Genomic DNA, 26,796 nt, shown 5'->3' on the forward strand with positions numbered 1-26,796 from the left:
GATGTCAATTAAAATAAAAGCGTGGCAGTCCTTGAGCACACAATTATTGCACACGAGAAGTATTTTTTATTACATGTACTTTTAATGTTTATAGTTGTAGACTTGATACATTTTTTGCATACAATTATTGCAACAAAAAGGGATTTATATTATATGTATTTGCTTTCTATAATCCTCTCAATAGAAAAATTAGTCATCTATCTTATAATTATATAAAATTTCTTCCCTTGAAAGAGAATGAAAATAAACCAAAACATGTAAATTAAGAATTTTCCCCTTGATGTACTCCAAGATAAAATAAGTAATGTTTTTTAAAGCTTACTTATTGCTAAGCAATGTTTTTTAAAGCTTACTAGATTTCGTAATCCACCATTTCTTAAAGAAATGGTGAACTATTTCCTTTCTAAGAATAAATTGTACAAGAGCATTGATACTTAAAATAGAAGTGATAAGCAATATTTTTTGAATGTGGTAATTGCTAAACAATTCTTTTTTTAGCTTACTCATTGCAACCCACCATTTCCCAAAGAATTGGTAAACTATTTCATGAACAAATTGTATAAGAGCATTCATAGTTAACCTATGCAGAGAAAAAAATCATCATCCTATTCTTACTTAAGCATTCCAAAAACAAATATACCATTATCTTCTTTACTTAACCATGTAAAATCAATAACCCATATTTACTAAATAAATTATAAAATTTAAATAATTTCATTTCTGTAATAAATAACCATGTCTCCAAGGACTAGCAAAGGGTAATAGGAAACATCATGATAATGTTGATGTTCATAAACTTAGAGTTTGGCATAGTAACCATATCTCTCTTTTTCTTTTTAATTTGGAATTTTTTAGTGTTAAGTTTTTTTTTTGCATGTCTTGATGGAGCATGAAAGATAGATTAAAGTTTAAGCGGAGAGAGTTATACAGTGAAAACAATAATAAAAAAGGTTTGTAGTGTTATTTACCAATAAAAATGTTATTACCTTACTTTACAAACTCTAAGCTTGAATAGAAGAAGATTGCAAAGACACAATAAGAAAGAAGTAAGAAAACGTTAAGTGAAGAGATCACCATATGTGCTTGCTTGGTTGCTCCCTTTACTTCTCTTCTAATTATTATTTTTAAAATACTTTTACACTGTGCATTGTTGTTATAACTTCTTTCAATATTTGAGTGTGTTGGAAGTTCCAAGGAAAAAATTAGGGGCTATTTTTAGCCCAAGGGATATTTTAGAGGGGTCTTTGATATTGTCGGGCTATCTCACCAAAACTTTTTTTAATGAAAATTTGCCCAAATTTTTCTAGTTTTTAGTGGGTTCTCGAGAGACCAATTCGACAAAATCACACTACATACTACCATATAAGATGGAAAATTTCAAATATTCACCCAAGTTTCTAAAGTTTTAGGTTCATATATAAAAACATTTGCCAGCCCCTCTATACTTATACTATTTTATTGGTGTCTTATTTTTTACCTTGTTTGGAACCTTTCTCCTTCAACCTTTTTTTGACAGCTTATCGAACTCTACGCTTAGCCATGGGTATAGTGAATCCATTTGGGTTTTGCCTAGAGCTATCCATGGATGGAGTGAATCCATTTGGGTTGTGCTCCACAACTTAGTCCACATGGCCCGTAGTGCTAGTGAGCTACATCCTCCCACCTTGGCTTACAATATAGAAGGGTCACATTCACTTTTCCCTTATTATCCTAGGCAAGCATAAGGCAAAGAACATGGATGTGTACATGGCTCCTTTTTAGAAGAGCTAGAAACATTGTGACAAGGCATGGAATTTCATGACATTAGCAAAGCAAGTCACACAAAGATCTAAGATTATGAAAGGAAACTTGATGTGGACAATGCATGCTTATCCAAGATAGTGAGATTGCTCAAGTATGTTTATTTTAAACTCAACATACTTTGGAAATTAAATTTTAATATAACCCTCTAATTTTTAATTTATTTAATCATGTTGTGAAAGTTTTACTACAAGTGGATAATATGTGTGCCCCATTTGTGGACCTCATCTTTAGTCATGATACTAAAATCACCTTACGAAGGTTGTCTATGAGTATCATGGACGGTACCTATCCCATGATCATCCTCTACGTGAGGATCTTGTTGGTATGAAACCATAATCAATGAAAGAACCTCAAGAAGATTGTCTATCAATATCATGGATGGTACCTATACATGAGGGTCTTGCTGGCATGAAACCACTATCACTGAAAGCCTCAAGTTAGAGGGTCACACACGTGAATAGTGATGAGAGGCTCCCTGCATGGAGTAAATGGCTACCTATCTTCCATTTTCTACCTTATTACAGAGTGTTATTAATAAATCATCTACTAGATCCCATTTATATAATGAGGGATGTTGAGAGTTCCATTTGGGGGTATTTGACATGTGATAAAGAAACAATTAGTGCCAAAGAAGACCTATGAGAGGTAGCAAATATACCTCATTTATGGCCTCAACAAATAGGCAAAAGGTGGTGCTTTTGATGAATGCACCATGGGTAGTGAGAAAGGTTGAGGAAGATTCTTTGAAGAAGGAGATATCTTTCTTTCACACTCCAACTAACCATATGCATTGTTTTAATGGTGCATTCACATAGGAAAATCAACTAATCTAGTTGAAGTTTCATGATTGGCACAAGTTTTTATGGGTATATTATATATATTCAATATTCCTAAAACTATCATTCTTTAAAAAAACCTCCTTTGCTTCTTATTACACTCTTGCTTTATTTTTGCAATGCTCCTCATGAAACATTCATACTACTAGCATTGATAAAGAGTTTCTTGACTAAGGAGATAAGAGAAGATACATATAAATTAAATTCTTAAGTAAGGTAAAAATATTATCTTATTACTCTCGATATATATTAAGTAATATTCTTTTACGTACATTTGCAAACTATACATATTTTGATTTATGGATTATAGATGGGTTTCTTCTTGATAAGAGAAGATACATACAAATTGAATTCTTAAGTAAGGTAACCATATTTTTTTCACGTACATTTACAAATGTATCTTTTTAAAAGGAGATATCTTATGCATCCTATATATCTTATCTTTATATCTTATGCTATTTATGCATGCATAGAGAGTATAGGGTTCTCTATGCATTTATGTATGCATAGAAATATCATATATTTCTATCTTATGCTATTTATACATGCATAGAGAGCGTACTTGGGGGGGGTCACTTATAAATATGTTAGCATAGCACGTGGGTTCAATAGAAGGGGTTTTTAAAATCCCTTTTTTACACATTTTTTACATACAGAAGGGTACCATTTAAAGGGGGTATTTATAGATTGAATGGAAAAAGGGTGTGTTTTATTCATGAAAGATTTACAGATAAGGGGTTTTTTAATTAGGCCTTAAACGCACGTGATATAGAGGGTTTACATATAGTGAACCCCCCAAGAGTATATGTAAACCCCCCGAGAGAGCATATAGCTCTCTATACATGCATGGAGAGAGCTCCCCCTTATACATGAATAGAGAGAATAGAGCTTTCCTTTATGCATGAATAGAAAGCATAGAGCTCTCTCAATACAAGGAAATGAGGGCCAATTAGATTAATCACATGGTTAGTAAACGTACCTTCATTGATGAGAGAGGAGATCACCACAAAACAAAAGGAGAGATTATTTGCTTCAAAATCTTAAAAAACCCTAATATCTAAGCCATATACATGAATACACTAAGATAAATTAAGATCACTTCTAATGATTAAGATCAAACCTAATCATGAGATATGTGGGAGAGCGATTAGTGTATGGCAAGCCTAGGCATATGCATATGGAAAGCCTATGGCAAGCATATGCATATGGTAGGCCTAGGAATATGCATAGGCTTGCATATGGAAGCCATATGCCTAGTCAAGCCTATGGCAACAAGCATATGCAAGCCTAGGCAAGCATATGGAATCCATATGCAAGGCTCTCCATATGCTTGCCTTGCCTTTCCAATATGGCTTGCCTTGCCTTTCCCATATGGCTTGCATATTCTTGCATGGAAAACCTAGGCAAGCATATGGCAAGAAACTGAAATCTATATGCAAGCCTATGCAAGCATATGCCTACTATAAGAAACAAGCTCAGGCAAGCATATGGATATGGCAATCTTAGGCATATGGATATGTAATGCCTATGACAAGAATATGGATGTGTATGCTTAGGTATATGTATATGGCAAGTCTAAGTATATACTCTCCAAACTCTCTTTGCTCCCCACACATGCTTGTGAATAGGCTACGCATAGGTATAGCTATGCATACCTACACCTATCGTTAGCCTATGCACATGCATGGCAATGGCTTATGCATAGCCATCATCCCTATGCATAGGCTATGCATATACATGCTTATGTGTAGGCTATGCATGGTGCAGGCTTATGCATAGACTTGCCTATGTGTAGGCTATACATGGCATAGCCATGCATATGCATAGGCTATACATAGCCCATGCATAAGCAAATACATTTTTGATCATAATGCGTGAGAAAATACATTTTGATTATAATGCATGAGCAAATGAAGGGAATGCGCATGTTCATGGTCATGGGTACATGGACATGGTAATGATTATTAACCTAAGCAAGAAAATGGGCATAAAAAGCAAATGAATGGGCATATGCATGAACTTTGAATCTTAAAAACTAATTTCATTAAATAGATTAAGCATAAGACTAGTGGACTTACCTTTATGAAAGAGGGAGGAAATAGCTAAAAAAGAAGAAAAAAGAATAAACAAAAAAATGTTAGCTTAGCCTACCTACCACATACATAAAATCCTATATCTAATCCTACTTATGCAAAATGACATTAAATAAGAAACCCCAAATTGATTAAGCACATGGTTAGTAAACTTAGCTTCATCAAGGAGTGAGGAGATACCTACAAAACTAAGAAACAAAGAAAAAAAGAGGTTAGTTCCTTTAACCCTTTTAGATTAAAACCCTACATACATGAATACACTAATCTTCATTAAGAAAAATATTAATGAATGAAAATTGTAATCATGAGAGGTGGTGGGAGAGATATGATTGTAAGACAAGGAAAGGTAGAGGCATGAGGGAGGAAGGAAGGGGGAGATGGAAGAGAGAGAGAGAGAGAGAGAGAGAGAGAGAGAGAGAGAGAGAGAGGGGGGGGGGGGAAGGTTAAGAAGGAGAGAGTGAGATAGAGGAAGAAGCATGAGGGAGGAAGCAAGAGGAGATGGAAAAAAGTGTGTGTGTGTGTGTGTGTGAGAGAGAGAGAGAGAGAGAGAGAGAGAGAGAGCATGCATGTGTGCATGCATGTGTGTGTGTGTGGATATTGGAGTGGAGGGAGGAAGTTTCGGCTACAACAAACATAGATGAACAAAAGGAGAGGAAAGTTAGGGGTATGCCTGTAGCGTAGGCACAACGCCCAATTTTTGTTTTTTTTTAAATGCAGGTATAAGTGCCGGTAAAAGTGTTGGATTTACTAACCAGAGATCGTCAAAACACTGGTGGATCGTTGGTACATATCGCTAGTACACTATCATTATCTTGTAGTGTCTATGCATGCATAGAGAGCATAGATCTCTCTAATGGTCTTTATGCATGCATAAATCACTCTCTTTATCCTCTCTTTATGCATACATAGAGGGCATATAGACTTCTTTATCCTCTTTATGCATGCATAAAGGGCATAGAGACCTCTTTATCCTCTCTTTCTGCATAAAGGGCATAGAGACCTCTTTATCCTCTCTTTCTGCATACATAGAGGGCATAGACATCTCTTTACATGCATGCATAAAGGGCATAGAGACCTCTTTATCCTCTCTTTCTGCATAAAGGGCATAGAGACCTCTTTATCCTCTCTTTCTACATACATAGAGGGCATAGACATCTCTTTACATGCATGCATACAGAGCTGAGATCTCTCTTGTGGTCTCTTATTTATGCATAGAGAGTATAGAGCTCTCTCTATTGTTGCATGCATAAAGAGCCTAGAGCTGTCTTATGCTTTCTAACGTATGCCTTTATTTTTATATATGTATTACATAGAGGGCATAGACATCTCTTTACATGCATGCATACAGAGCTGAGATCTCTCTTGTGGTCTCTTATTTATGCATAGAGAGTATAGAGCTCTCTCTATTGTTGCATGCATAAAGAGCCTAGAGCTGTCTTATGCTTTCTAACGTATGCCTTTATTTTTATATATGTATTACATTCCATTAAATTTGCTAAAAGATTATGCATGCCTCTATTTGGAGATTATGGTAGACAACCCATCATGCCATAGTCATCTTATCTCTTGAGAGCTTATGGAGCTTCATCCACCTCCTTTCGTTTGTAGATAGTGTAAGGCCTAGAGATAGAAGATGAGAAACACACCTTGGCATTTACTACACGGCTCACCGAAGGAGGAGGAGCTTGCCTTGCAGATTAGTTGTCTACAAGTGGGTTGCATTGGAGCTCTAGGGGGAGATAGAATGAGTGTGATCTCTAATCAAAGGCATGCCGCATCTCACCCCATACCTCTTTGCAGCTAAAATACATGATCCATGTGAGATGTGCAAGGGTGTCTTTCAACAAGTCACTAAGGCACCATCTTTGGAGGATATCATTAAAGGACATTGTTTCATCCCCAAGGAAGTTCATACCTTTCCTTTTATGATCCGTGTAATATGCGCAGGGTTGTCTTTCAACAAGTCACCAAGGTACCATCTTTGGAGGATATCTTTGGAGGATGTCACATTGCTTTTAAATGAGAAAGCATATGCTCTTAGACCCCTGAAGTTTGAACACACATGTAAAGAAAGAATACATAATTGAAATTGCTAAAAAGGTAGAGCCCTTAAGAGTAATGAATCTTAAGAAAGGCATTCATCGTCTACTAAAGGCTAAGAAGATTGTTACCTTGTTTCTTGTGCTTCTAAGACCATGTGGCCACTATGCTTTCACATGGCACAAGGGGGAGCTTCCAGCCATTTGTTAGTGTTTAAGAGTATTTAGCTTGGTAACCACTAAGATAGTAGTACAAACTCCAAGAAATTTTGCTAGATGGTGTTTCAAATGGAGATGCTATGCTTGGGGGCTATGAGGGAAGGCCCAACTTTTACATTGGTGAGACTACACCTTTAAGAGTGATGAAGGTAGTTGTGACAACAATTGGCTAAGGGTCAACTAGTCTAATCTCTATGGGTCATGTGAGTCTAATCTCTATGGGTCATGTGAGGTATAGCATGGCTTAGTAGTGGTTATTTGCAGAGTGGATTAATAATGCCATAAGGCTATTGATAGCCCCTTGAGAATAATATAGGCTTTGAGTTTTGAGTTGTGTCGTACATGACACATCAATAGTCATCCATTAACAAGGTTTCCTCGTGCTCCAAAGTATCATCATAATCTTTTCTTCCTAGGCAACCCATGAGGTTCATCGTTTCCTCTTGGCTTTCCATGCTAGGGTTGCACAAAAGTACTAACCACCTAGCATCAAAATTAAAAGCTACGTTTTCAAAGTAAGAAAAATTATAGCATAGTGATTCATGTAATTCGAACATGTTGTGCATGCACTACACTTGTTTGAGAAAAAAGAAAAAGCAACATAGTTTTACTTTGAGCAATAATTTTCCGGTTGCTCCACTCCCCACTCTAAAAACATCCTATAATGCTCGTGAAACCATCGACATCTTGGTTCCAAATTATTTCATAATCATGCCACGCGGCTTTGTTAAAATTTAGGAAATTCGATTTTCCAAGGAATGTCCTTATTGCGGCGTTCAAATGATGGGCATTAGCTTTTGAAAGCACTCGAAATGGCTACGTGGGTCCAAAAGATTGTAGGCAGCTTTCTACGTGCGTGAATATACGAGGTGGCGGGTAACGGGTTACTGCTAGACTAGCAAGAAGCTCTGAAGGAAGTTGACTTGGCAATTTACGATATGATCGTCGTTTCTCAACCCCAATACAAAGATTTGTGGTAAGTTACGGTAGGCTATAGGCATAGAGTGGTCCATGCCAAATGAGCTTGTAAGCTTCTTTCAAATCGTGAACCCCTCCACTCCGAAAAGTACGCCGCTGGCTGGATAATAATTCGTCTTTCCAAGGTGGGTGTATGGGTGTGTGACACTGTGTGTGTGAGAGAGAGAGAGAGAGAGAGAATCTTGCGAAAGGCGAGCATGGCGAGCTCTGATTGGCGTCCCAACAGTGCTGCTGGTAAAGTGAGAAGAAAAGAGAGAGCGGCCTAGCTTAGCCAAATGCGGTAACAACTTAATTCTCAAAGTTATACCGACTGGGCTTGCTGCTGGCGTGAGCTGGCGCCGTGGTGGACCGTGCTGCTCTTTGATTGAGTCATAATATCTAGCTAGTGCGTTTGCAAGCCAACCAAGCTGTGAAATATGTGAAGGGAGAGAGTTGATGATTATTTTTACCTGGCGCTGGTCATTTCGACATCCCATCGAAGCTACGGTCATCTGAGGGCCTCATCGTCACGTGCCAACCCCCACCCCATCACATCTCACCCCATCTCTACTCCACCTCCTTACTCCGCCATTGCAAGCGCCATAATTGTCGACATTGCATCATTACGTCCAAATTTAGTAGCCATCGACACTTCGAGCGTAGGGAAGCAGCTAGGTGGTGCTGCTCTTCAGTCAGGCTTCCACTGCGTGAGTGATTTCTTTTCCGCCAGCATTTTCTGCTGGCCGGGTTGTACCAGCAGCCAAATATATAGTGGGAATCTAGAAGGTGCAGGTGGTGTGAATAATAGACACCGCGACGACGTAGAGGATGCTTTGCCCAGGAGACAAGGAACGCGACTGGCGCGTGGAAGGGGCGAGCCGGTTGGTGGTGGGCAAAAAGGGGTTGGTAATCAAGAATCTGGCAAGGTACGCTAATAATTCATGGCCATAGGAGCGCCTTAACCTTGATTGAAAGCTCGAAGGGGGAATATAAGGCCGCCCAGTGTTAGAAATAACGTGAGGTGTTTGCCAAGTAACTTCTCAACTCCACGTCCGTCCTTTTCACGAGCTAATTTGCAACGGTTTCTTTCCTTGGGTGCGCACTTATAATAGTGTCCATGATCAATAGACGGCCACAGCCTATAAATTCCTGGCTTGCAAGGGCAAGTTATAAGCTGCAAATCAACATTGTCCTTGGGCGTTTACATTGCCTTTGCGCGCGTTGCCTCATGATAGTAGTTACTTCCTTGCTGACTCGCTAGGTCTGTAGTAGGAGAGGGAAAAAAAAATCTGAGCGCACGAATTAAGGGGGTTCGACAATGCAGTATGAAGCAATAATAATGATTTCCTTCAGTGCATATATCATGTGCTAGGTCTTATGCTCGATCCTCTCGCTTGTCGCAAGGTAATATTTCTCAGCGGGTGTTTATATAAGCTAGGGCAATTGTAGTGTTATAAGCTTGGTCAATTATAAGGAGGAAAAAATAATGACAGTGTTTGGCCAAGCGACCAGTGAGGGGGGTGGGAAATAGATGAAACAATACTTGATAAATTAGGTCGGTTTGCTTTTGTCTAAAAGAGGGGAGAGAGAGAGAGAGAGAGAGAGAGAGAGAGAGAGAGAGAGAGACTTTCAAGTAATATATCCCTAGGTCAATTATATCCTCTCAGTTTCCCTCAGAGGAAAGAGTCTCTCTATCAAGGAGGCAAGCAGCAACTATGGTGGCGGCTATGACGGAGATGGAGGCCGCTCGAAACTCCGTTCAATCTGCACTGAGGTCGGAGAGGTGCGTGAATATTCAATATGATAACATGGAGTTCGCCGCTCGAGATTTCGGTGGTCTTTGCCACCACACGCCCTGCGCCATCGTCTACCCCACCACCGTCGCTGACATCTCACGAGTCATGCGAGCCATTTCTCGCCTACAAAATCCAATCGTGACCGTTGCCGCGAGAGGGAACGGCCACTCCATCAACGGCCAGGCTCAGGCCCTTAACGGAGTTGTGATCGACATGCGGAGTCTCAAGGAGCCCTCCACCCTGATCACGGTCGGCAAGGAGCCCGACGGAACCTTCTATGCCGACGTTGGCGCCGGACGGCTGTGGATTGAGGTCCTTGACACAACTCTCCGTCACTCCCCGGTGCCCCTCGCCCCACGTACTTGGACGGATTACCTCTATCTTTCCGTCGGAGGAACCCTTCAGAATGCCGGAGTTGGAGGCCAGACCTTCAAGTACGGCCCTCAGATCAGTAATGTCACCAAACTGGACGTTGTAACTGGTAAGGCAGATTCATTGAAATATCTTCTAATTATGGCATGCTGATTTATCTTCCTTTATATAGATTTCGTTTAGATATATGCTGATCTTCCTTACTTATATGGCGGCCACGTTCAGGAAACGGTGAGCTCACGGTCTGCTCGCCAACCATTAACCCAGAGCTTTTCTATGGTTCACTTGGCGGTTTAGGCCAGTTCGGCATAATCACCAAAGCGAGAATAATACTTGAACCGGCACCTCACAAGGTTAGCATTTGCTCGTATTGCATGCAATCATTGACACTTAAAACGAATAAAGTTACACCAATGCGCGCGATTCTTCTCGCTTATATAATATACATAATATTCTCTGGGCATCAGGTGAGATGGATACGTCTTCTATATGCGGACTTCACAGACTTCACGCACGACCAAGAATTCTTGATTACTACTCCGGCCAAATCTTTCGATTATGTGGAGGGCTTCGTGGTCACAAACAACAGCGATCCCGTCACTGGATGGCCTCAGGTCCCTTTGCCGGAAGGTGCATCTTTGAATTGCCGCCGTATTCCATCGAACGCAGGACCAATGCTTTATTGCTTGGAGCTTGCTAAATATTTCAATTCTTCCGATGCGGCTTCTCTAGAGCAGGTAATTGTGATTATCAATTTAACCCTACTAATTCGACGTAGTGCTCTCTCTCCTCTCTCTGTCTCTCTCTCTTACACACACACATGTGCGCGCGGGGCCGCCCACGCACACACTTTTATGATCAACCACTACGAAAGACGAAGCAAGTTTTTTCATAACATGTATATACGTACTGCGCACCATTATTTCCCATCAGTCTTCAATGAGCCAACCAATTCTGATCATTAAGGGACTAATTATTTGCAGCAAATTGCCGGCCTCTTAAGACCTCTGCGTTTTTTGGAGGGCCTGCGCTTCCAAATTGAGTTAACGTACAAAGATTTCCTCGATCGAGTTCACACGGGGGAGCCCAAGCTGCGAGGTCTTGGCCTGTGGGAAGCTCCCCATCCGTGGCTGTGCCTTTTCGTTCCAAGGAGCCATATTCAAGCCTTTGATGCTGAGATGTTCAAGCAGTCGAAGTTGAGGAAAGGAGTGGGGGGGCCAATGCTGGTCTACCCCATGCTGAGAAACAAGTGAGTTGGCAACACAACGAGAACACAATTGTTTGTTAATCTACACCTGTGTGTGTGTGTGTGAGAGAGAGAGAAACAAGTGAGTTGACAACACAACGAAAACACAGTTCTTTGTTTTTTCAATTTAAATCTACTCCTATCCTCGTGTGTGTGCGCGCGCGCTCGCGCGTGAGAGAGAGAGAGAGAGAGACGCATTGTTGATGAAACGAGGAGTACACAAGAGACACTCATGAGTCATTAACTACCATGGTGCAGGTGGGATCATCGCTCCTCTGCAGTGATCCCAGATGAGGAAATATTTTATTTGGTGGCCTTCCTTCGTTTCAGCCTGCCATATCCCAAGGGCCCTAGTGTGGAGTCCCTGTTTGGAGAAAACGAAGAGATCCTGCGGCTGGCCAAGGCGGCCAATATCCAGGTGAAGCAGTACTTGCCTCACTTCTCACGGCAGGGCGATTGGCAAGAGCATTTTGGGGCCAAGTGGAATCAGTTCCGCCAGTTGAAAAGTAAATGGGATCCCCAAGCTATCCTTGCCCCTGGCCAAGGCATTTTCTCGCCAACCTGTCGCCATTAAGTTCCTCCCCAGCAGGGTGCCCCTTTCTTTGTAAGGAGGAGCATGACCTCCATTTTGCATCATAAATGTCAGAACGTCTCCCTAACATTTGATGTTGGTGTACGTCATGACGAACTTGAACGTTCGTGACTTTTGTTTCAATTCTTGCTCGTTACAACCTTGTAAGACATTCTCTTCATTACTCTTTTTGGTAAATAATTAATTCTAGGAAGAGAAAATTACATGCACGTGGAGAAAATTACTCATACCTATCTAGGCAACAAAATTAAACAAAGAGTGCCTTGTAATCCTCTTATTATTGAAATGTGCTCTTGGAAATGCTTTAAAATCTTCTCTTAATAGCTCTATTCTGGCATGGATGGATTGTTTTCCCGCTTAAGGCACTTAAATGCAACCTTATGCAATCTACTTGAGGATTGGGGGAATGCATTTTTGTGGAGAAGGGCATAGCCATCTAAGAGGGAAGCTCCTCTAGCATGTGCCCAATGCCTCATGGGAAGAAGGAGAAAATTAGTTTTAGGCACGTGGATTGAGTCCGTTTCCTGCAACTTTCTTCAAGATTTCTTTGGATTTGTAAAACTTCATCAAGTCTTGTGCTTGAATTTAGGGTTGTATGAATAAAAGCTCAACTTTTCATTGCACACAAATTAGCACAAAATATTATGTTAGTATGGATTTGAGATCGGCTACTTTAAAAGAAACAATTACCAAACTCGTGTAAAAAGGAGATTCTTTCTTTCCACTCTTTTGAACTTCATAACTGTCCTTTTTCTCTACATGCTTCTAGAAAATTACTAAAGCTACATTTGAGTTTAGAAATTATTCAATGTTTGGTAATAACTTACTAGAATTTGAAAGTGAGAATGCTCAATAATTTCTTCATTTATTTGGTTGTGACATCAACTTGTGGTTTGCATATATACATGCAAAAAATTACACAATTCTTAAATTGATCATCACTTTGCTTTATGGGTCATGCAGCGACAAAAGATTTCACAGTCTTTATTATTACAAAATAATCAATGATAACTAGTGTTGTACATGTTCTTATGAAAGAGAACTACGAATGCATATTTATCCTTAAACATAGCTAATGCAAAATTTTATTGGCATCAAATTATCTCCCTAATAATAAGAAATATCTAACCATCCAATATCATTAGTTTGAAGGTTTGTGGTAACATTCATAATATTGTAGCATGTCTTGTAAAATGATAGTACTTGTTCTATGACGTTTAATGCTATGTGAAAGCCACTTGGTTTTTAATAATAATAAAAAATAGTACACCAAAGGGGCATTATGTCATGTAAGATAAATCTTTCTAGGTTTCTTTATAGTAGTGCCCATGGCATTGCTTTTTGGTATACCTTAGTATGCTTCTACCTAATTGGTAATTAACAATACTTAATCAATAAATTAATAGTTTTTTTTGGGACCAATAATATAAATTTATCTTAACTATTCAAAATCGGTGATACATCACCCCCAAAAACTCAACTATCTACTCCTTTTTAACCTCATTCAAGATTTTACAAAGAAATTCTCATCTTTCATCCTCACACAAGAAACTAGACTGATCCCACGAGATCTGATACCCCAGTAATAAGCAAGCCTCCAGTCTGAGGCCATGGTGGAAATTAATAGTGTTTTATCGGCATGGATAATTAATCCTTATTTATCTTAAAGAAAAACTTAAGAGATCATGAAAAATTTCATATTCAAAAAGAAAAGTATAACTTCTATTCATCTATCATATTGTAAATAGGTGGAACCATGCTAAGGTGAACACATAGATTCTCATTCAACATTTTGTGGATATCAATATTCTCAATATGTTTAGAAGGCACTAAAAAAACCAACTACTTAGGACGGACCAAGCATCTTGATGAAGCAACTTTCACATGGAGTAATATTAAGAGATCTTACCTTTTTCTACATTGTACACTTTTATATACAATGAATATCATCCCTTGGCATGCAAGAAAGCTAACTAAATACATGAGTTGGATTATTCCGAATCAAGTGTAGTAGGTGTACAAAGAGGAAGTAATCTTCAAAATAAAGCAAGAAGTAGAATAGAGGCTAGAAATTATTTGAATACCAAGGAAAGAGTTGTTATTTATCACAACATTGTTTATTGATTTTTATGGTGAGTACCAATTTCCACCATCTAGTCTCATCCCAATAAAAATTAAGGATAAAACATCTCTTTAAGCTTTAGTTTTTTTGCATGATTACTCAGATGTGGATTGGGCAAGTGATCTACACACTATAAGATCTATAACCAACTTTTCTTGCTTGTATGCACTGCTTGTATACACACCACATGTTATATCCTCTTCATGGTATGAGAGCCCCGCCTCAGAATTCAATGCCAAAGGAGAGGATAAGAACATGCTCGAAGCTAAAAAATCAATTCCACAAGGGGGGATAGTGTTGATATATACAAGTGAATAGGGTGTGTGCAGGAAAAAGAGGCTGTAAAAGAGAATTTGTAAATGAGTGAGAAGATGTGAAAAGGTGAGAAGTATCTACTGGGAGAGAATAAAGGGTAGCATGAGAAGATTTAGGATGTGTGGAGATATTCTGGGAAGAGGTGGAGAGAATCAAGCAAAAGAGGTGGAGTGAATCAAGGAGAGATCAGTGGGATTGGATGCTTGGATGCTTGGATGTAAACTCTATAAATTGAGGCATTGGCCTAATGAGAATTTGCTGGTTTTTGATTATCCATGCCTACATTAAGCTATTAGTTAATTGCTCACTAATCATGTCTTATTTATCATCTAATCTCTTTGCTAATGATATTGATTCTTGCATTTGATCCACCATAGCTCATCACATTGCTGCAAATTTAACATGTTATCAGAGCCTAGCTTAGAATCCATCAAATTTATGAGATCATTATCTTGCTAATTATCTAGTTAATTAGGATTAGTAGATAATCAACTTTTTAGTTATTTTTCAACAAGCCTTCTATACCCATAGCTGGTGGAGGGGCTTGATCTCCCTCCAGGCTTAATAATAGGCTTCAAACCTTTAGCCACACATAGCTACACTCCTTATGCTTCAGCCCATCTATTCAACACATCAAACTGCAATCGCATGCTGCCAATTCTTGCTAAAAAGCCAGCGTCATTTTTCTGAAGGAAAATGGAGATCTTGTCTTCCACAGATATAATGGGTCTAATTCCTCTTGGCCCTAGGGGTTTTCAAGGGCGCTCTACAAGCTGGTGAGACAGTTTTTGATTTCATCAAGTCTACAGTGAGATCCAAGCTTTGCATCAAATCTGCAAGTGACTTTGATAAAATAGAGATTAAGCATTCAATGTTTGGTCAAATCTTGTGTTTCTTGGCTTAATCCTCTACTAGACTAATTGCTATTGATGGCTTTGAAAGGAGTTCAGCTCATTTGAACTCTAAGGCCCCAGATCTGGACTCCCTGCATACTACAAAATAACCAATGATAACTAGTGTTGTACATGTTCTTATGAAAGAGAACTATGAATGCATATCTATCCTTAAACATTAGGAAAATTCTGGACTCAAAAGAGGGCTGTTTCAACAATAATATAATAATAGACACATAGATTGAGTGACATGTAATCTACGAACGAGATTCACCGGTGGTGGGACCTCTGTACAAACCCACCCAAAATGTGGAGAAACTCTTATCTTCATGAAATATTAAAAAAAACCATCACCTTGTCTTAAAATATTTAAAACCGTTTTTTTGTCAGAAACTAACACAATAAAAGAATGTTTTCCACATTCCTGTGTTAGACGTGGAGCACTAAAAAATTCTTTCCACCACCCCTAGAACTAATGAAGCTTGAATGCTTGGAATAGATAGATACACATTCTCCCGGTTATTCCCTCAACTTGGTTCCACTTTTGAATCTTGAAACATCTTTGGCGCCCAAAAGAACACACCGTCCCTCATTTCATCCTCCCTCCTTGATCCACAAAAGCGGTTAGCCCAGTCATCCACTTTCTGCTACTTCTTCTTTCTCATACGTCTGTTAATCTATCATGGCACCCGAAAGTGGACTGAAACGAGCAAGGAGCAGTATCTCATCTGTTGTGTTGTATAACATAAAAGACGAGAACGAAGAATGGATTCCCCAAGTATACAGGAAGTACTCTTGGGTCACTATGCAGCCAGGAAAACAAGGCCACTACCGAGTGAAGGGAAAGGCATCTGAAGACTTGGCCAAACATTGGAAAAGAAGGATCCTTGACTTTAAGATGGCACCAGGAGGGAAAACTGTCAAAGAAGTGTTGATCCAGTATGTATTCATGCAAAAAGAGATCAACGTGGGACCATTGGAAGGACTTCCAAGACACAGACCACATTGTAAGTGCTTGTGTTTTGTATTTCAATGTTGCAAATAAGGTGATTGATATACATTTTTCTGCCTTGCACAGATTTGTACCCATCCAATCTTCAGGAGTGGGAGCCTACACAATGCTTGACGGGGTTCTTGAATGTCGTACATGGTGAGGTGGGGGAACTTCAATATGAAGGTCGTGCACCAAGTGATCTCGCAAGAAGTAGAACATATTTCTATGACTCATTTTATACCTTGCCCACTCAATCGAGTCGACATGGAAAGTTGGAACGTATTCCGTTGCCCGCACTTGATAGTCCGGAGTGGCCATTGCTTGACACAGAAGTGATAGAGTCATACAGGACCAAAATGTTTAATGATATTAAATGTGCTATGAAGCCTAGCATTGGTGCAAGAAATGTGCACTTAAGTTTGTTTGTTCCAATTGCATGCTTTGTTCATTTATTTTCTGATTGTAAACAATTGAGAAAAACTAGAACAACTTTTGTGTGCAAAGATGTAGATGAAGCCTGGCTTGATCATTTGTTTGACAAAGGTTGGAGAGTGAAATCATCAAAGGGAGATGATTTGATCGAATGTCGATTGAACACCTCTGACATTGCATTTCGGTGAGTGTTAAAACATTAAAATGTATTTTTGTGAAACAGTTACAACGCTTATTTGATTATACTCGGAAAATTATCCTAATGATATTTTGGAATCAGATACTATACTGCCAGGCAACATCTGTGCATGTCATTTACTTATAGAAGGTGGCGATGGATCAACAACAACTGGGAAAGCATGGACCAAGATACAAGAGATGGCAGCCACTCTTGCTTGATAGATATAGTTATGATTCGACAGGGTCACCCATCTTTGACATTGGAAGTGGAAGAGAATTGGACTCTCGAATATGTTAGGAAGGAATTAGAAGTAGCTATTCAGAATCCTCCAGATCAATTTTGCTTCAAGCTCGATGGTCGGAAGCTAAGTAAAAGAAGAGAGCATCAGATCATTTGTAAAGATGTTGCAGCCCCACATGAATTGGAGGCACTAGAAGATATATGATGTGACCATGTATACGGTGACGATGTATTTTCCATATGCAATAAACTTATCTATTCAGAACATTGCTTTTGTAATGAGCCCTTTATTGTTTAAAACAATGTAATGAAGGCAAGAATTCCCCAATTGAATTTTTATGTACACAAAAAAAGGCTTAAAGTAAGAAAGCAAGCAGTGAAGGAACACAGTAGCAAATTTGATGCTCTGATTTTCAAATGATAAGTGTATTTACATTTGATGTTCTCTCTCCAATACATGTATAGCTGCATATTTACAAACGTACATTTGTTGGAAGAAGGAAAAAACTATTTATGGCTGGAACCCATAGGTATCGGCTTCAGGATGGAGCCAGGGCTCTTCTCCCAAGTATGGAGCCCATGTAAGAGGCTCAGGGGGGCCTATCCCCCCTCGTGGATTGGGCGGGATGAAGTCCACTGGCCCGTCTGGAGGCATAACTTCAGTGACCTCGATCAATTTCGCAATCGTTTCCTCCCTAAACGTTTGGACGTCTAGGTCCACGTAGCGAGACATTGATGGAAACTGCCATCACAATTCATCAAGGCATAAATAAGATCAACATGACAATATATAAGAAGATAAACAAGAGCACAAATGCGTATGGGAGCTGAAAATGCTTACATCCTCTGAAGGGAGCTGAAAAATGCTTCGTAGCAGCAACATTGCATTAAGTGCAACCCTCCACCCACAGCTGTAGCCATCTTCTTGTTTGGGGACACTAACCCTTCGGATGGTCGATCGATCCAGGGTGTCGATGTCCATGCTGAGGCTCTCGTAAGCTGCCATTAGTTTCCTGACTCCACTGTAAACAGAGACCAATCATTATCCTGATCAATCCGGACTTCTAACTCAAACAATAATATGTATCTTAATGATTTTTACTTACAGCAAAACATTTCCATGGACACCAGATGTCGAATTTGCAAGGTAAATGACATTTTCTTGCACGTCGACTAGTAGAAGACTCCAATGGGAACTGCACAATAGAATTCTATTAGTTTCAATCCAAAGGAAGCACTATATAACTCGTGTACGGTGATTCCTATAAACATCATGCGAGAGAGAGAGAGAGAGAGAGAGAGAGAGAGAGAGAGAGACAAACTCACTTTTCATGATATGCCAAAAAAAATACTCGGGCATTGTCCAGCTGGACCTCCCGAAACCAGTTCAGCACATCGAGGTACGGAACTGACTCTACTAGCAACAGTGTTGAGACCAGTGAATCAATCTGGAACACTCGTTGCTGTACATCCTCGGGCAATAGCGAAATAACAAAACTTCACAAGGAAACATATCAAGAGTGAGGCATCAACTTTAAGAGCCAAGAATGAAAAATTGTGGGAGGACAGAGAAAAGAGTATACCTTAAAACACATCTGAGCACTTTGTCGTTGACTTCAGTTTTGGGATCAAACAAAATGTTGATTTCTTCAGCATGAATCGGGAAATAACATCTATGCCCTCTAATATTAAAGGGTACATAGAACTCCGGCAACAAAAATTGCAGCGCCTCCCGATTCATGGCGTGGAGTGCACGAACATTTTCCCTTTTTGTTTGCAATGCAAGCATTGCAGCTTGATGTTCCCTTTGAGCGCTTGTCATTAAATTTGCCCGAGTCTGATGCTCATGATCTGGACCTCCTTCGGTCACCTCTTCAATTCTCACTTTTTGTACAGGCCGGACATCCAAAATTTGTAACATTCGTTCATCAGTAAACGTAACTGGTCTAAGTAACTTATCGTATCTGAAACGAAGGGCTATTAGGCTGAAAAAATCTTTGTTCATTACTGTCACCCTGTGTGCGTGGGCAGCAAGAACGTAACTATCCAAAAAAAATTCGATCATCCAATCTTCTGTGGCCTCTTGCAAGCAAAACAAGGCCGATGCCTTCCACCTAAACAAAATTCCATTCTGCTCACAAATTCTTCTGGCAAGCCTCTGGAATGGCAATCTGGGAATAGCAGCTGTCGGGTGCTTCATAAACTTTTTGATTTCTCGCAGGGCTGCCGAATGCTCTGCGAAACGCCTTAGTCTAGGCTGCATTTTGGACAATCAGGAAGGACTGCTTGATTTTCTTGATCTTGAGGCTTTCAGAACGCCCATCTTCTTCCCAGTAGATGAGGGAGCTGCATTGTCAATGGGTCTAGCTGTATGCCTTACACGAGCCATCTGAAAACGCAAGAAAAAGCAGAAAACTTTGCTATTCAGTAGTACACGATTAACAATTCACCATAAAGCGAGAGAGGGGGGCCAAGAAAGCAATATGCACTTCCTCGCGTTATGGTGAATCCATTCACCATAACGAGAGATGAAGGTCCATAGAAACACAATAATCCTTCTCGCATTATGGTGAATTCATTGACAACAATAAGAGGCGGATTATCGTGCATTCTTTGAGCTTCGATCTTGCGTTAAAGTGATTTGATTCACTATAACGCGAGACTAAGAGCCAGTCAAATCAAAACAATCCTCCTCGCGTTATAGTGAATCGATCTACTACAACGGGAGGAGGGTTCTCCCGAATCTCTTACCATTCCGTCTTGCAGTTTGGTGAGTCGATTCACCATAACACATAGAGCAGTATTGAGATTCTAATGACTCGTCGTCTGCTTTACGGTGAATCGAATCACCATGACGGAGGGCAAACAGTCGAAGAGAGAACAATGGCAGGGGGCAAACAGTCGAAGGAAAAACAAAACAATCAAGTATTATACAAGAAACACAAAACAATCAAGTAATACACTTTCATCACATTCTATGAGTGGGAATGGATGGAGACTGTCGTGTAGGAGGTGATTTAATTGACACCAATAAGAGGTGGATTATCGTGAATCCTTTGCCCCTTGGTCATGCGTTATGGTGAATCGATTCACCATAACGCGAGTCTAAGGGCCAGTCAAAGCAAAACAATCCTCCTCGCGTTATAGTGAATCGATTTTCGCGAATCTCTTACGTTTGCCTTCTGCCATGGTGATTCGATCCACCATAAGACATGGAGCTTATTGAGATTCTAATGGCCCATCGTGTGCTTTAAGGTGAATCGAATCACCACGGAAGAAGGCAAACAGTCGAAGAAGAAACAATGGCACAGGGCAAACAGTCGAAGAAAAAACAAAACAAACAAGCAATATACAAGAAACTTACAAAACAATCAAGTATTATACAAGAACTTACATTTCTTGCGTGTGAATGGATGGAGACTGTCGTGCAGGAGTTGGAAAGTCGGTTCAGTACTGTGGCGGTAGTCGGAAGTCACCTGGAGGCAAGCAGGAGGACGGACAAGGCAAAATCGATAAGAGGACAAAAAGGTGGCATGATTAACGGCTTTGATTAGTCTTTAGAGCAAACACACGTGCTGGCGGGCTGCCAGGGCGACTAGGCGGCGCTGACGTGTCGTATAGCATTAAAAAGGGCTTTGATTAAACTTTATAGCTTGTACACGTGCTAGGTACACGGCGGGATGCCACGTGGCATTCATGGAATGGCGGGTGAAAACGCGGCGCTGATGTGTCGCGTAGCATTAAAAACGGATTTTCTAGGATACTCATCTCATTTATTGCCTCTCTTGGAGTTCGTATTCTCATTTATCTCCCCACCAACGGCCTTCATCTCCATCAACGACTGACTATCTCCTCCAACCCTCCTTCATCAATCATCCTCCTGTATCCAACGTCAAAGACAAACCTCCAACCTCCTTCATCTCCATCTCCTGCGACGATTGTATACAATTCGTTTTCCTGGTATTTTTATCTCCTTTGTGCTTTTTTCTTCTTTTGTTATTTCGTTGTTTTGGTTTCAGTCGTGAAGAACTTCTTGCTTTGTCTTTTCATCGCGTTAAGGTGAATTGAAAACCTATGACTCCTCGCCTTATGGTGAATTGACTGCGAAGAAGAGTATTTTAATTCGTTTGACACCTCCTCTCTCAGTATGGGTACTGGAGAACTATCTTTATTTTTAATTCACCATAACGTTAGAGGCGTTGCCAAAGGATGATAAAGTCGTCATGTTGCGGTGAATCAATTCACCATAACGCGAGCGAAGGTTCCATAGGAAGCACAATATTCCTCCTCGCATTATGGTGAATCGATTCACCATAACGCGAGAAGAGGTCCTTGACTTAGCTGCAATTTTATTTGCGTTAGGGAAAATAGATTCACTACAACGCGAGGAGGAATACCTGGATTCCTCTGGCATCTCCTCTCGCGTTATGTTGAATCCATTTACACCACACAGAGATTTGTTGTTTAAGATCGACTGTCTCTTGATTCATTGCCTGAACTAATATTTTCCATGTCTTTTCTACAGACTTGAATTCAGCCATGGCGCAAGTTCAAGTCGAATTTGATGTGGACGAAGAGATTAAAGAAACACCTGCAACTCTATTATATGACTTCCTCTACAAATGTCGACATCATGATTTGCACCCTGCAATTTTGTTGATGTTCAATTGCGATTTTTCTCTGGAGGATACATTGTCTAGCCATCATGGATACTTCGAAGAGGCAAAGCAAGAGTTTGACGAGCTCACAAATGAAGAACCAATGATGATTGATGGGAAAAGTCACATTCATTTTAATCTCAAGGTGTCGCCGGAGAAGAAGCAGAGGTTAAACAGGGATTGGCACAAGGTGCCATGTGATAAGAAGAGAGCCTTGCTATGCCCTTTTCACAAAAGAAAATGCCGCTTGATGGAATACTCCTACGCCTTCTTATGCTTCTTGCACATGAACGTGCAATTAACAGATGAAGAATGTACAGAGCCGCCTGCAAAAATTGAAAGTGAAGACACGATTTCTCGTCAGGCTAGTCCCACCGTTGAGGATGCTGCTGACGAGGAGGACACTCCTCATGTCATTGAGGAGTTCAATGTTGAAGAAGAGAGGAAGCTCAGTTCGGTGGTTGATATTGAGGCAGTTAGAGAACAAAACAGTGATGTAGGTCAGCTTGTGATTGAATCAGATGACTCCTCCCCCATTCCAACGCCATTACTCCCCTCCTACCAAGTAGGAGATTCAGAGTATATATTGCTGACAGACATACAACGTGTATTTAACTTAAGGGAGGATCATTGCATAGCTTTCATAGCCCAGAATCTGGAGGTCGATGACAATTTTGTAGATGATGATGGGATAGACAAGTACCTACTAGTGGATAGCCATGTGAAAGACACCGAGTTCCTTTCTGCTGCAGCAACACTAAATATGATCTATGCTGATGCCCTTAGATATGAAGGAAAAGATGCCACAAAGGAAGAGCTACAAGAAGCAAGGGACAGACTGAATATCACCAACATGGGAGGGTGTAGGGATGTGCCAAATAAGTCAGCGGAAACCGTTCCTAGTTCGAGCACTAATTTATGGCAAGATGCCTTGCTTGAAGCAGATGAGAACCAAGAGGTTAGTTTTTTGTTGTTGTGGATTTGGCTTTATCAACTTTGTCCTGAAATGTTTGGTGATGTTGTTTCTGGCTAATGCTCCTTTATTTTTTCAGTTGGAAATATATGAAGACACATTCCTCAAACGTGCTTGAGGCAAGCGTATGGCGGGATTGGGCCACGATTCGACACTAGGAACATATATACACCGCCTAAAATTCTCTCAAATTGTGATATTTCACGCTAGCTACTCCAAGGACAATGCCAATTTTCCTCTGATGGCGATAAAGACTTTATCCAGGTATTTAGGTGGCTATCACGTAAGGCTGAATGCAAACAAGGCAATACTTCTGGAGCGGCAAGCAGCTGTTCGAATTTTTGGAGAGGGACCTGAAGTATATTCGTTAAGATGTAAATATTATTTAACATATGCTGCTTACGGGTTGGCATGTGGAATCACAGATCCTAATCTGTTGAGTGATTGCGGGAAGAAGCATCTTCTTAGAATAGCAAGGCCAAAGGTCCCTGTTGTGCCATTGATAGAGGATGAAGAAGATGATGCAGAAACGTCAACAAAAAAAGGCTCGGCTGGGGGAAGTCTCTGTTCCAGATTAACAAATTTAGATTGTTCCAGTTGCTAAGAAGTTTCGTCATATTTCTCAATACTCTTCTTGTTTACCATTACAAACTATGAAATGTATATATATTGGAAACATTTATATGGGACATAGATGAAAGCTCTTGTTCTTTTAAAATCTTTCACAGTTACATCATTGTTTTACAATATATATTTCAATGATCAATTTTCTTCCACACTCTGCCCTGTCTTTGTCGTTGTCTTAGCCATTCAGCATGATTCTGCTTTCCCTGTGAGGAGACATATATTGAACGTCTCCGTTCAGCCTGAACCTTTCTTATTGCACATGACACAGCTGATTCAGCATGTTTGATCTTCACACGAGCCCTCACTTGAATCCGCCTATACCACCACTGACATAGTTGCTTCATGGGATTACTTTTCTTTATTCCTCCTCCATGTTGAGTGGCCCTTTGATAGGCACAACGTGCTTGCCAATGAGATCTTTCCATGCCTTGGGTAGACCAAATCCCAAGGCTTCCAAACTCTTTCGCAAAAAAGGTTCCATGTGCATGCAAAATGTGCTACAAATGCTCAACAACAACAAGACATTTAGTATCGTACAATATTTTTTGAACAACAAAAAATACTCAAAGCTGTAGGTTTTCAAGTAATAACCATGTATTGTGTCAAGTTTGTCGCACCCCATGCCTTTTCATAGCTAGTGTAGAACTCTGTCACAACTGCCTCAAATTTCTCAACATCCCCATCTTCAAACCTTGCTTTTTGCAACAAAGGTGCTAGGCGATCAAGTGCCAACCACGCTTTGGCCTTTGCCACCCTTGCTTGTCCTGAAGAGCCTCGGTCAGGTACAGCTGCATGAAGCTTCCTCCACACCTCAAAATCTGTACCTAGATGACCTCTCTGGGTATGATTAGATAAGAACTTTCTGGCTTTTGCACCTCCAAAACATGGTTTGCTAGGAACATTTCCGGTCTTCCCTGATCTTCTCAAGTCCTTCTCAATCTTCACTTGACCACAATGTAAACCTGCATCTGAAAGCACTTGCTCTATTTTTTTAATAGTTCTTTCACTCTCTACTGCTGGTTTCATATTCCATGAAAATTCGATGTACATGTAGACTAGTTTCTCAATTATTCTAACCAGCGCATGCAAAACACAAATATAAACTCTGATCAAAGGGATAGGAAGAATTGGATCCCAAGTAGGATCCACTCCTGGAGCATCACGATTTGGGGGTTCACGCCTATTACTGATTGCATTTAGGCATTTCCATTCTCTCTCTTTTCCTCCTTTGGAGACACCTCGTTCGGTCATACAATACAGGCAAGGATACTTGGCCATTGCTCCTTGGGAAATACCAAACATGCATTTCACGGTTTTAAGATCTGCAGCCAGGTGCCATTCAACCTCATATTCACCATATCCTTCTACATAAAGCTTTTCGCCATTCGACTGCTGCTGGATAGTGGAAGGAAGCTCAGTCTGGTTGAAGTACCACTTCAGAATTTCATGGGTCTCTGTTGGAACCTGTTAACAACAACTGTTAGATTGTCTACAACATCATAACAAGAGGATAGCAACATAATATTCTTTATTTAAAAATGGATAGCACGTCACCTCAAATGCAGCCAGCCACCAAATCTCATTTTCGGATTGTACACTAAAGTGCTTCTCATCAGCATTACTGATACTTGCATCCAAAGCTCTATTCATTAAAGTAATGCTAACCCTTTCCAGCTTTTGTCCTTTGATCACCTCACTCTCATCAAGTTTCAAAACAAATTTCAGCCTTCCATTGCACTCATGTACACTGATGTCATAAAATTTCACCATAGCCATTTGTAATTTTCGAACATCCATGATGAAATTGTTGAACTCTGTAAGCTCTATAATTTTCTGTTCCCCGCTCTTTTTAGTCACTGTCAATGTGCTAGACACGTGACAAGGCTCTCCAACAAGTTCGACCATTCCCAAGTTGAGAATATTTCGAGCTTTGTTTACGTGAAATGGTTTGGAATGGGAATTATTGTTTTTTTTCCAAGCTTGCAATTGAAACCCTCTTTTACTTTATTAAACAACATCCTGTAAGACTTTGTGCTTATACCAGCCATGTCACATATACCTTGTGCATCTGCAGGCCTGAATGCTTCACTCACCTCCTGCAAGGATTGCTTTGCTATGTCTGATCGAAGTCTTGCAAACTTAGGATGCTGTATTGCTGACTCCACGATGTCTTTTGTCAGAACTTTGCCAAATATATCAGAACCTTGCTCTTTTGGACCCACAACATCTGTGACCATCCTGAAGCAACAACGATAGCTATTTCAGTCCACCATTCATCTAACTATACCACCCCCACACCCAATCCCCCATCTCCAAGAAAGGAACTAAAGATGAAAATGAAAGTGAGTGCTCAAAGAAATTTAAGCTCAAAGAAATTATAGATCCCAATACTTGCAAGTTTTTACACGACGCTTCCATTGGCCACCTTCAACATTGAGTTCTTCCAATGGTTTGATCTGTCTCTTGCGTAATCGAGCACCCAATGGCGTGTCTTTCAAATATTGCAATTTTCTGTTGAACTTTTCAAGTTGTTTTCGAAGGTGTGCATTCTCACTCTCCAATGTGAAATTGTTGATTTATCGAACTGCCAAAATTTCATTCTTCTCCTTAATAGTGTCCTGCATCTTACAAATAGTCTGCTGCAAATGATCAAACTCTTTTTGTAACCCAGCACAAACTTTTGCCTTGTCCTCGTTTGAAGCTTGCAAAGCTGTTGTGATCGATGCCAAGTAAAAATTCGCACCTTCAAGCATTTTTATCCTGGCATCTCTATCACTCAAATGTCTTTCAAAGATACTTTGACATTGGCCAAACAGTCTTTTGCAATACCCAAGCAATCCATTTTCACCCTCACACACAAACTTGAAGAAACTTGTCAACCCAAAGAATGATGGATATTGAGAGGTTGGATCTGGTGGGTAAATACTACCATCCAACCAAAGGTCCATATTTTTCTTTCCTTCATTTCGAAGCTCAGTAATGCGGGCTTCGCATGCTGGCCTAGACCAATTTCTCTTACAGCAGGGAGCATAATCGGGTTCTACTTGGAAGTGGATGTCCACCTTTTTCCTCTTTTGCTGCACAGGTTCCATTGCATTGTTCTGTGCTTTAACAACACCAAAAAGCATAATGAACTCACACTTTAACCAAAAAAAAACCAAAGATATTACACTTATCTCCCGTGAAGAAGATTGCTTCATTAAAACCAAAAGACAACATCACTAAATAATACCTCCTTGTCCATCAAACAAACTTGTTGGTATCCTGGATGAACCAAAATGTACAGAGTACTTGTAAGCACAACCCTCACTTGAAAAAGGTAAGAAATGGGATTGTTATTCATGCACAAGCAGGTATGGCGCATGAAGAACAAATACTTTTCCATCCTTTTTCAAAACTTGCCGCCTT

The 26,796-nt window shown here is 40.1% G+C and overlaps 1 protein-coding gene across 2 annotated transcripts; it reads left to right on the top strand.

Moving 5' to 3' along the window:
• The first annotated feature begins 8,890 nt into the window (after positions 1-8,890).
• On the top strand, positions 8,891-12,020 carry LOC147635850 (cytokinin dehydrogenase 11-like). 2 transcript variants are annotated; one of them, XM_086801042.1, is made up of 6 exons: positions 8,891-9,351; positions 9,596-10,224; positions 10,341-10,468; positions 10,583-10,852; positions 11,099-11,364; positions 11,620-12,020. In XM_086801042.1, exons 2-6 carry the CDS (start codon positions 9,663-9,665, stop codon positions 11,933-11,935), a joined length of 1,542 nt encoding a protein of 513 aa, XP_086657168.1. In that variant the 5' UTR covers positions 8,891-9,351; positions 9,596-9,662; the 3' UTR covers positions 11,936-12,020. The 2 variants fall into 2 exon arrangements, with proteins under 2 accessions (XP_086657168.1, XP_086657167.1); XM_086801041.1 differs by having other exon boundaries at positions 9,194-9,351; positions 9,615-10,224.
• Positions 12,021-26,796: the final 14,776 nt, after the last annotated feature.

Source organism: Cibotium barometz, chromosome 8 (genome assembly GCF_041138505.1).
Source record: "Cibotium barometz isolate CiBa-2024 chromosome 8, ASM4113850v1, whole genome shotgun sequence".
NCBI classification, from domain to species: Eukaryota; Viridiplantae; Streptophyta; class Polypodiopsida; order Cyatheales; family Cibotiaceae; genus Cibotium; species Cibotium barometz.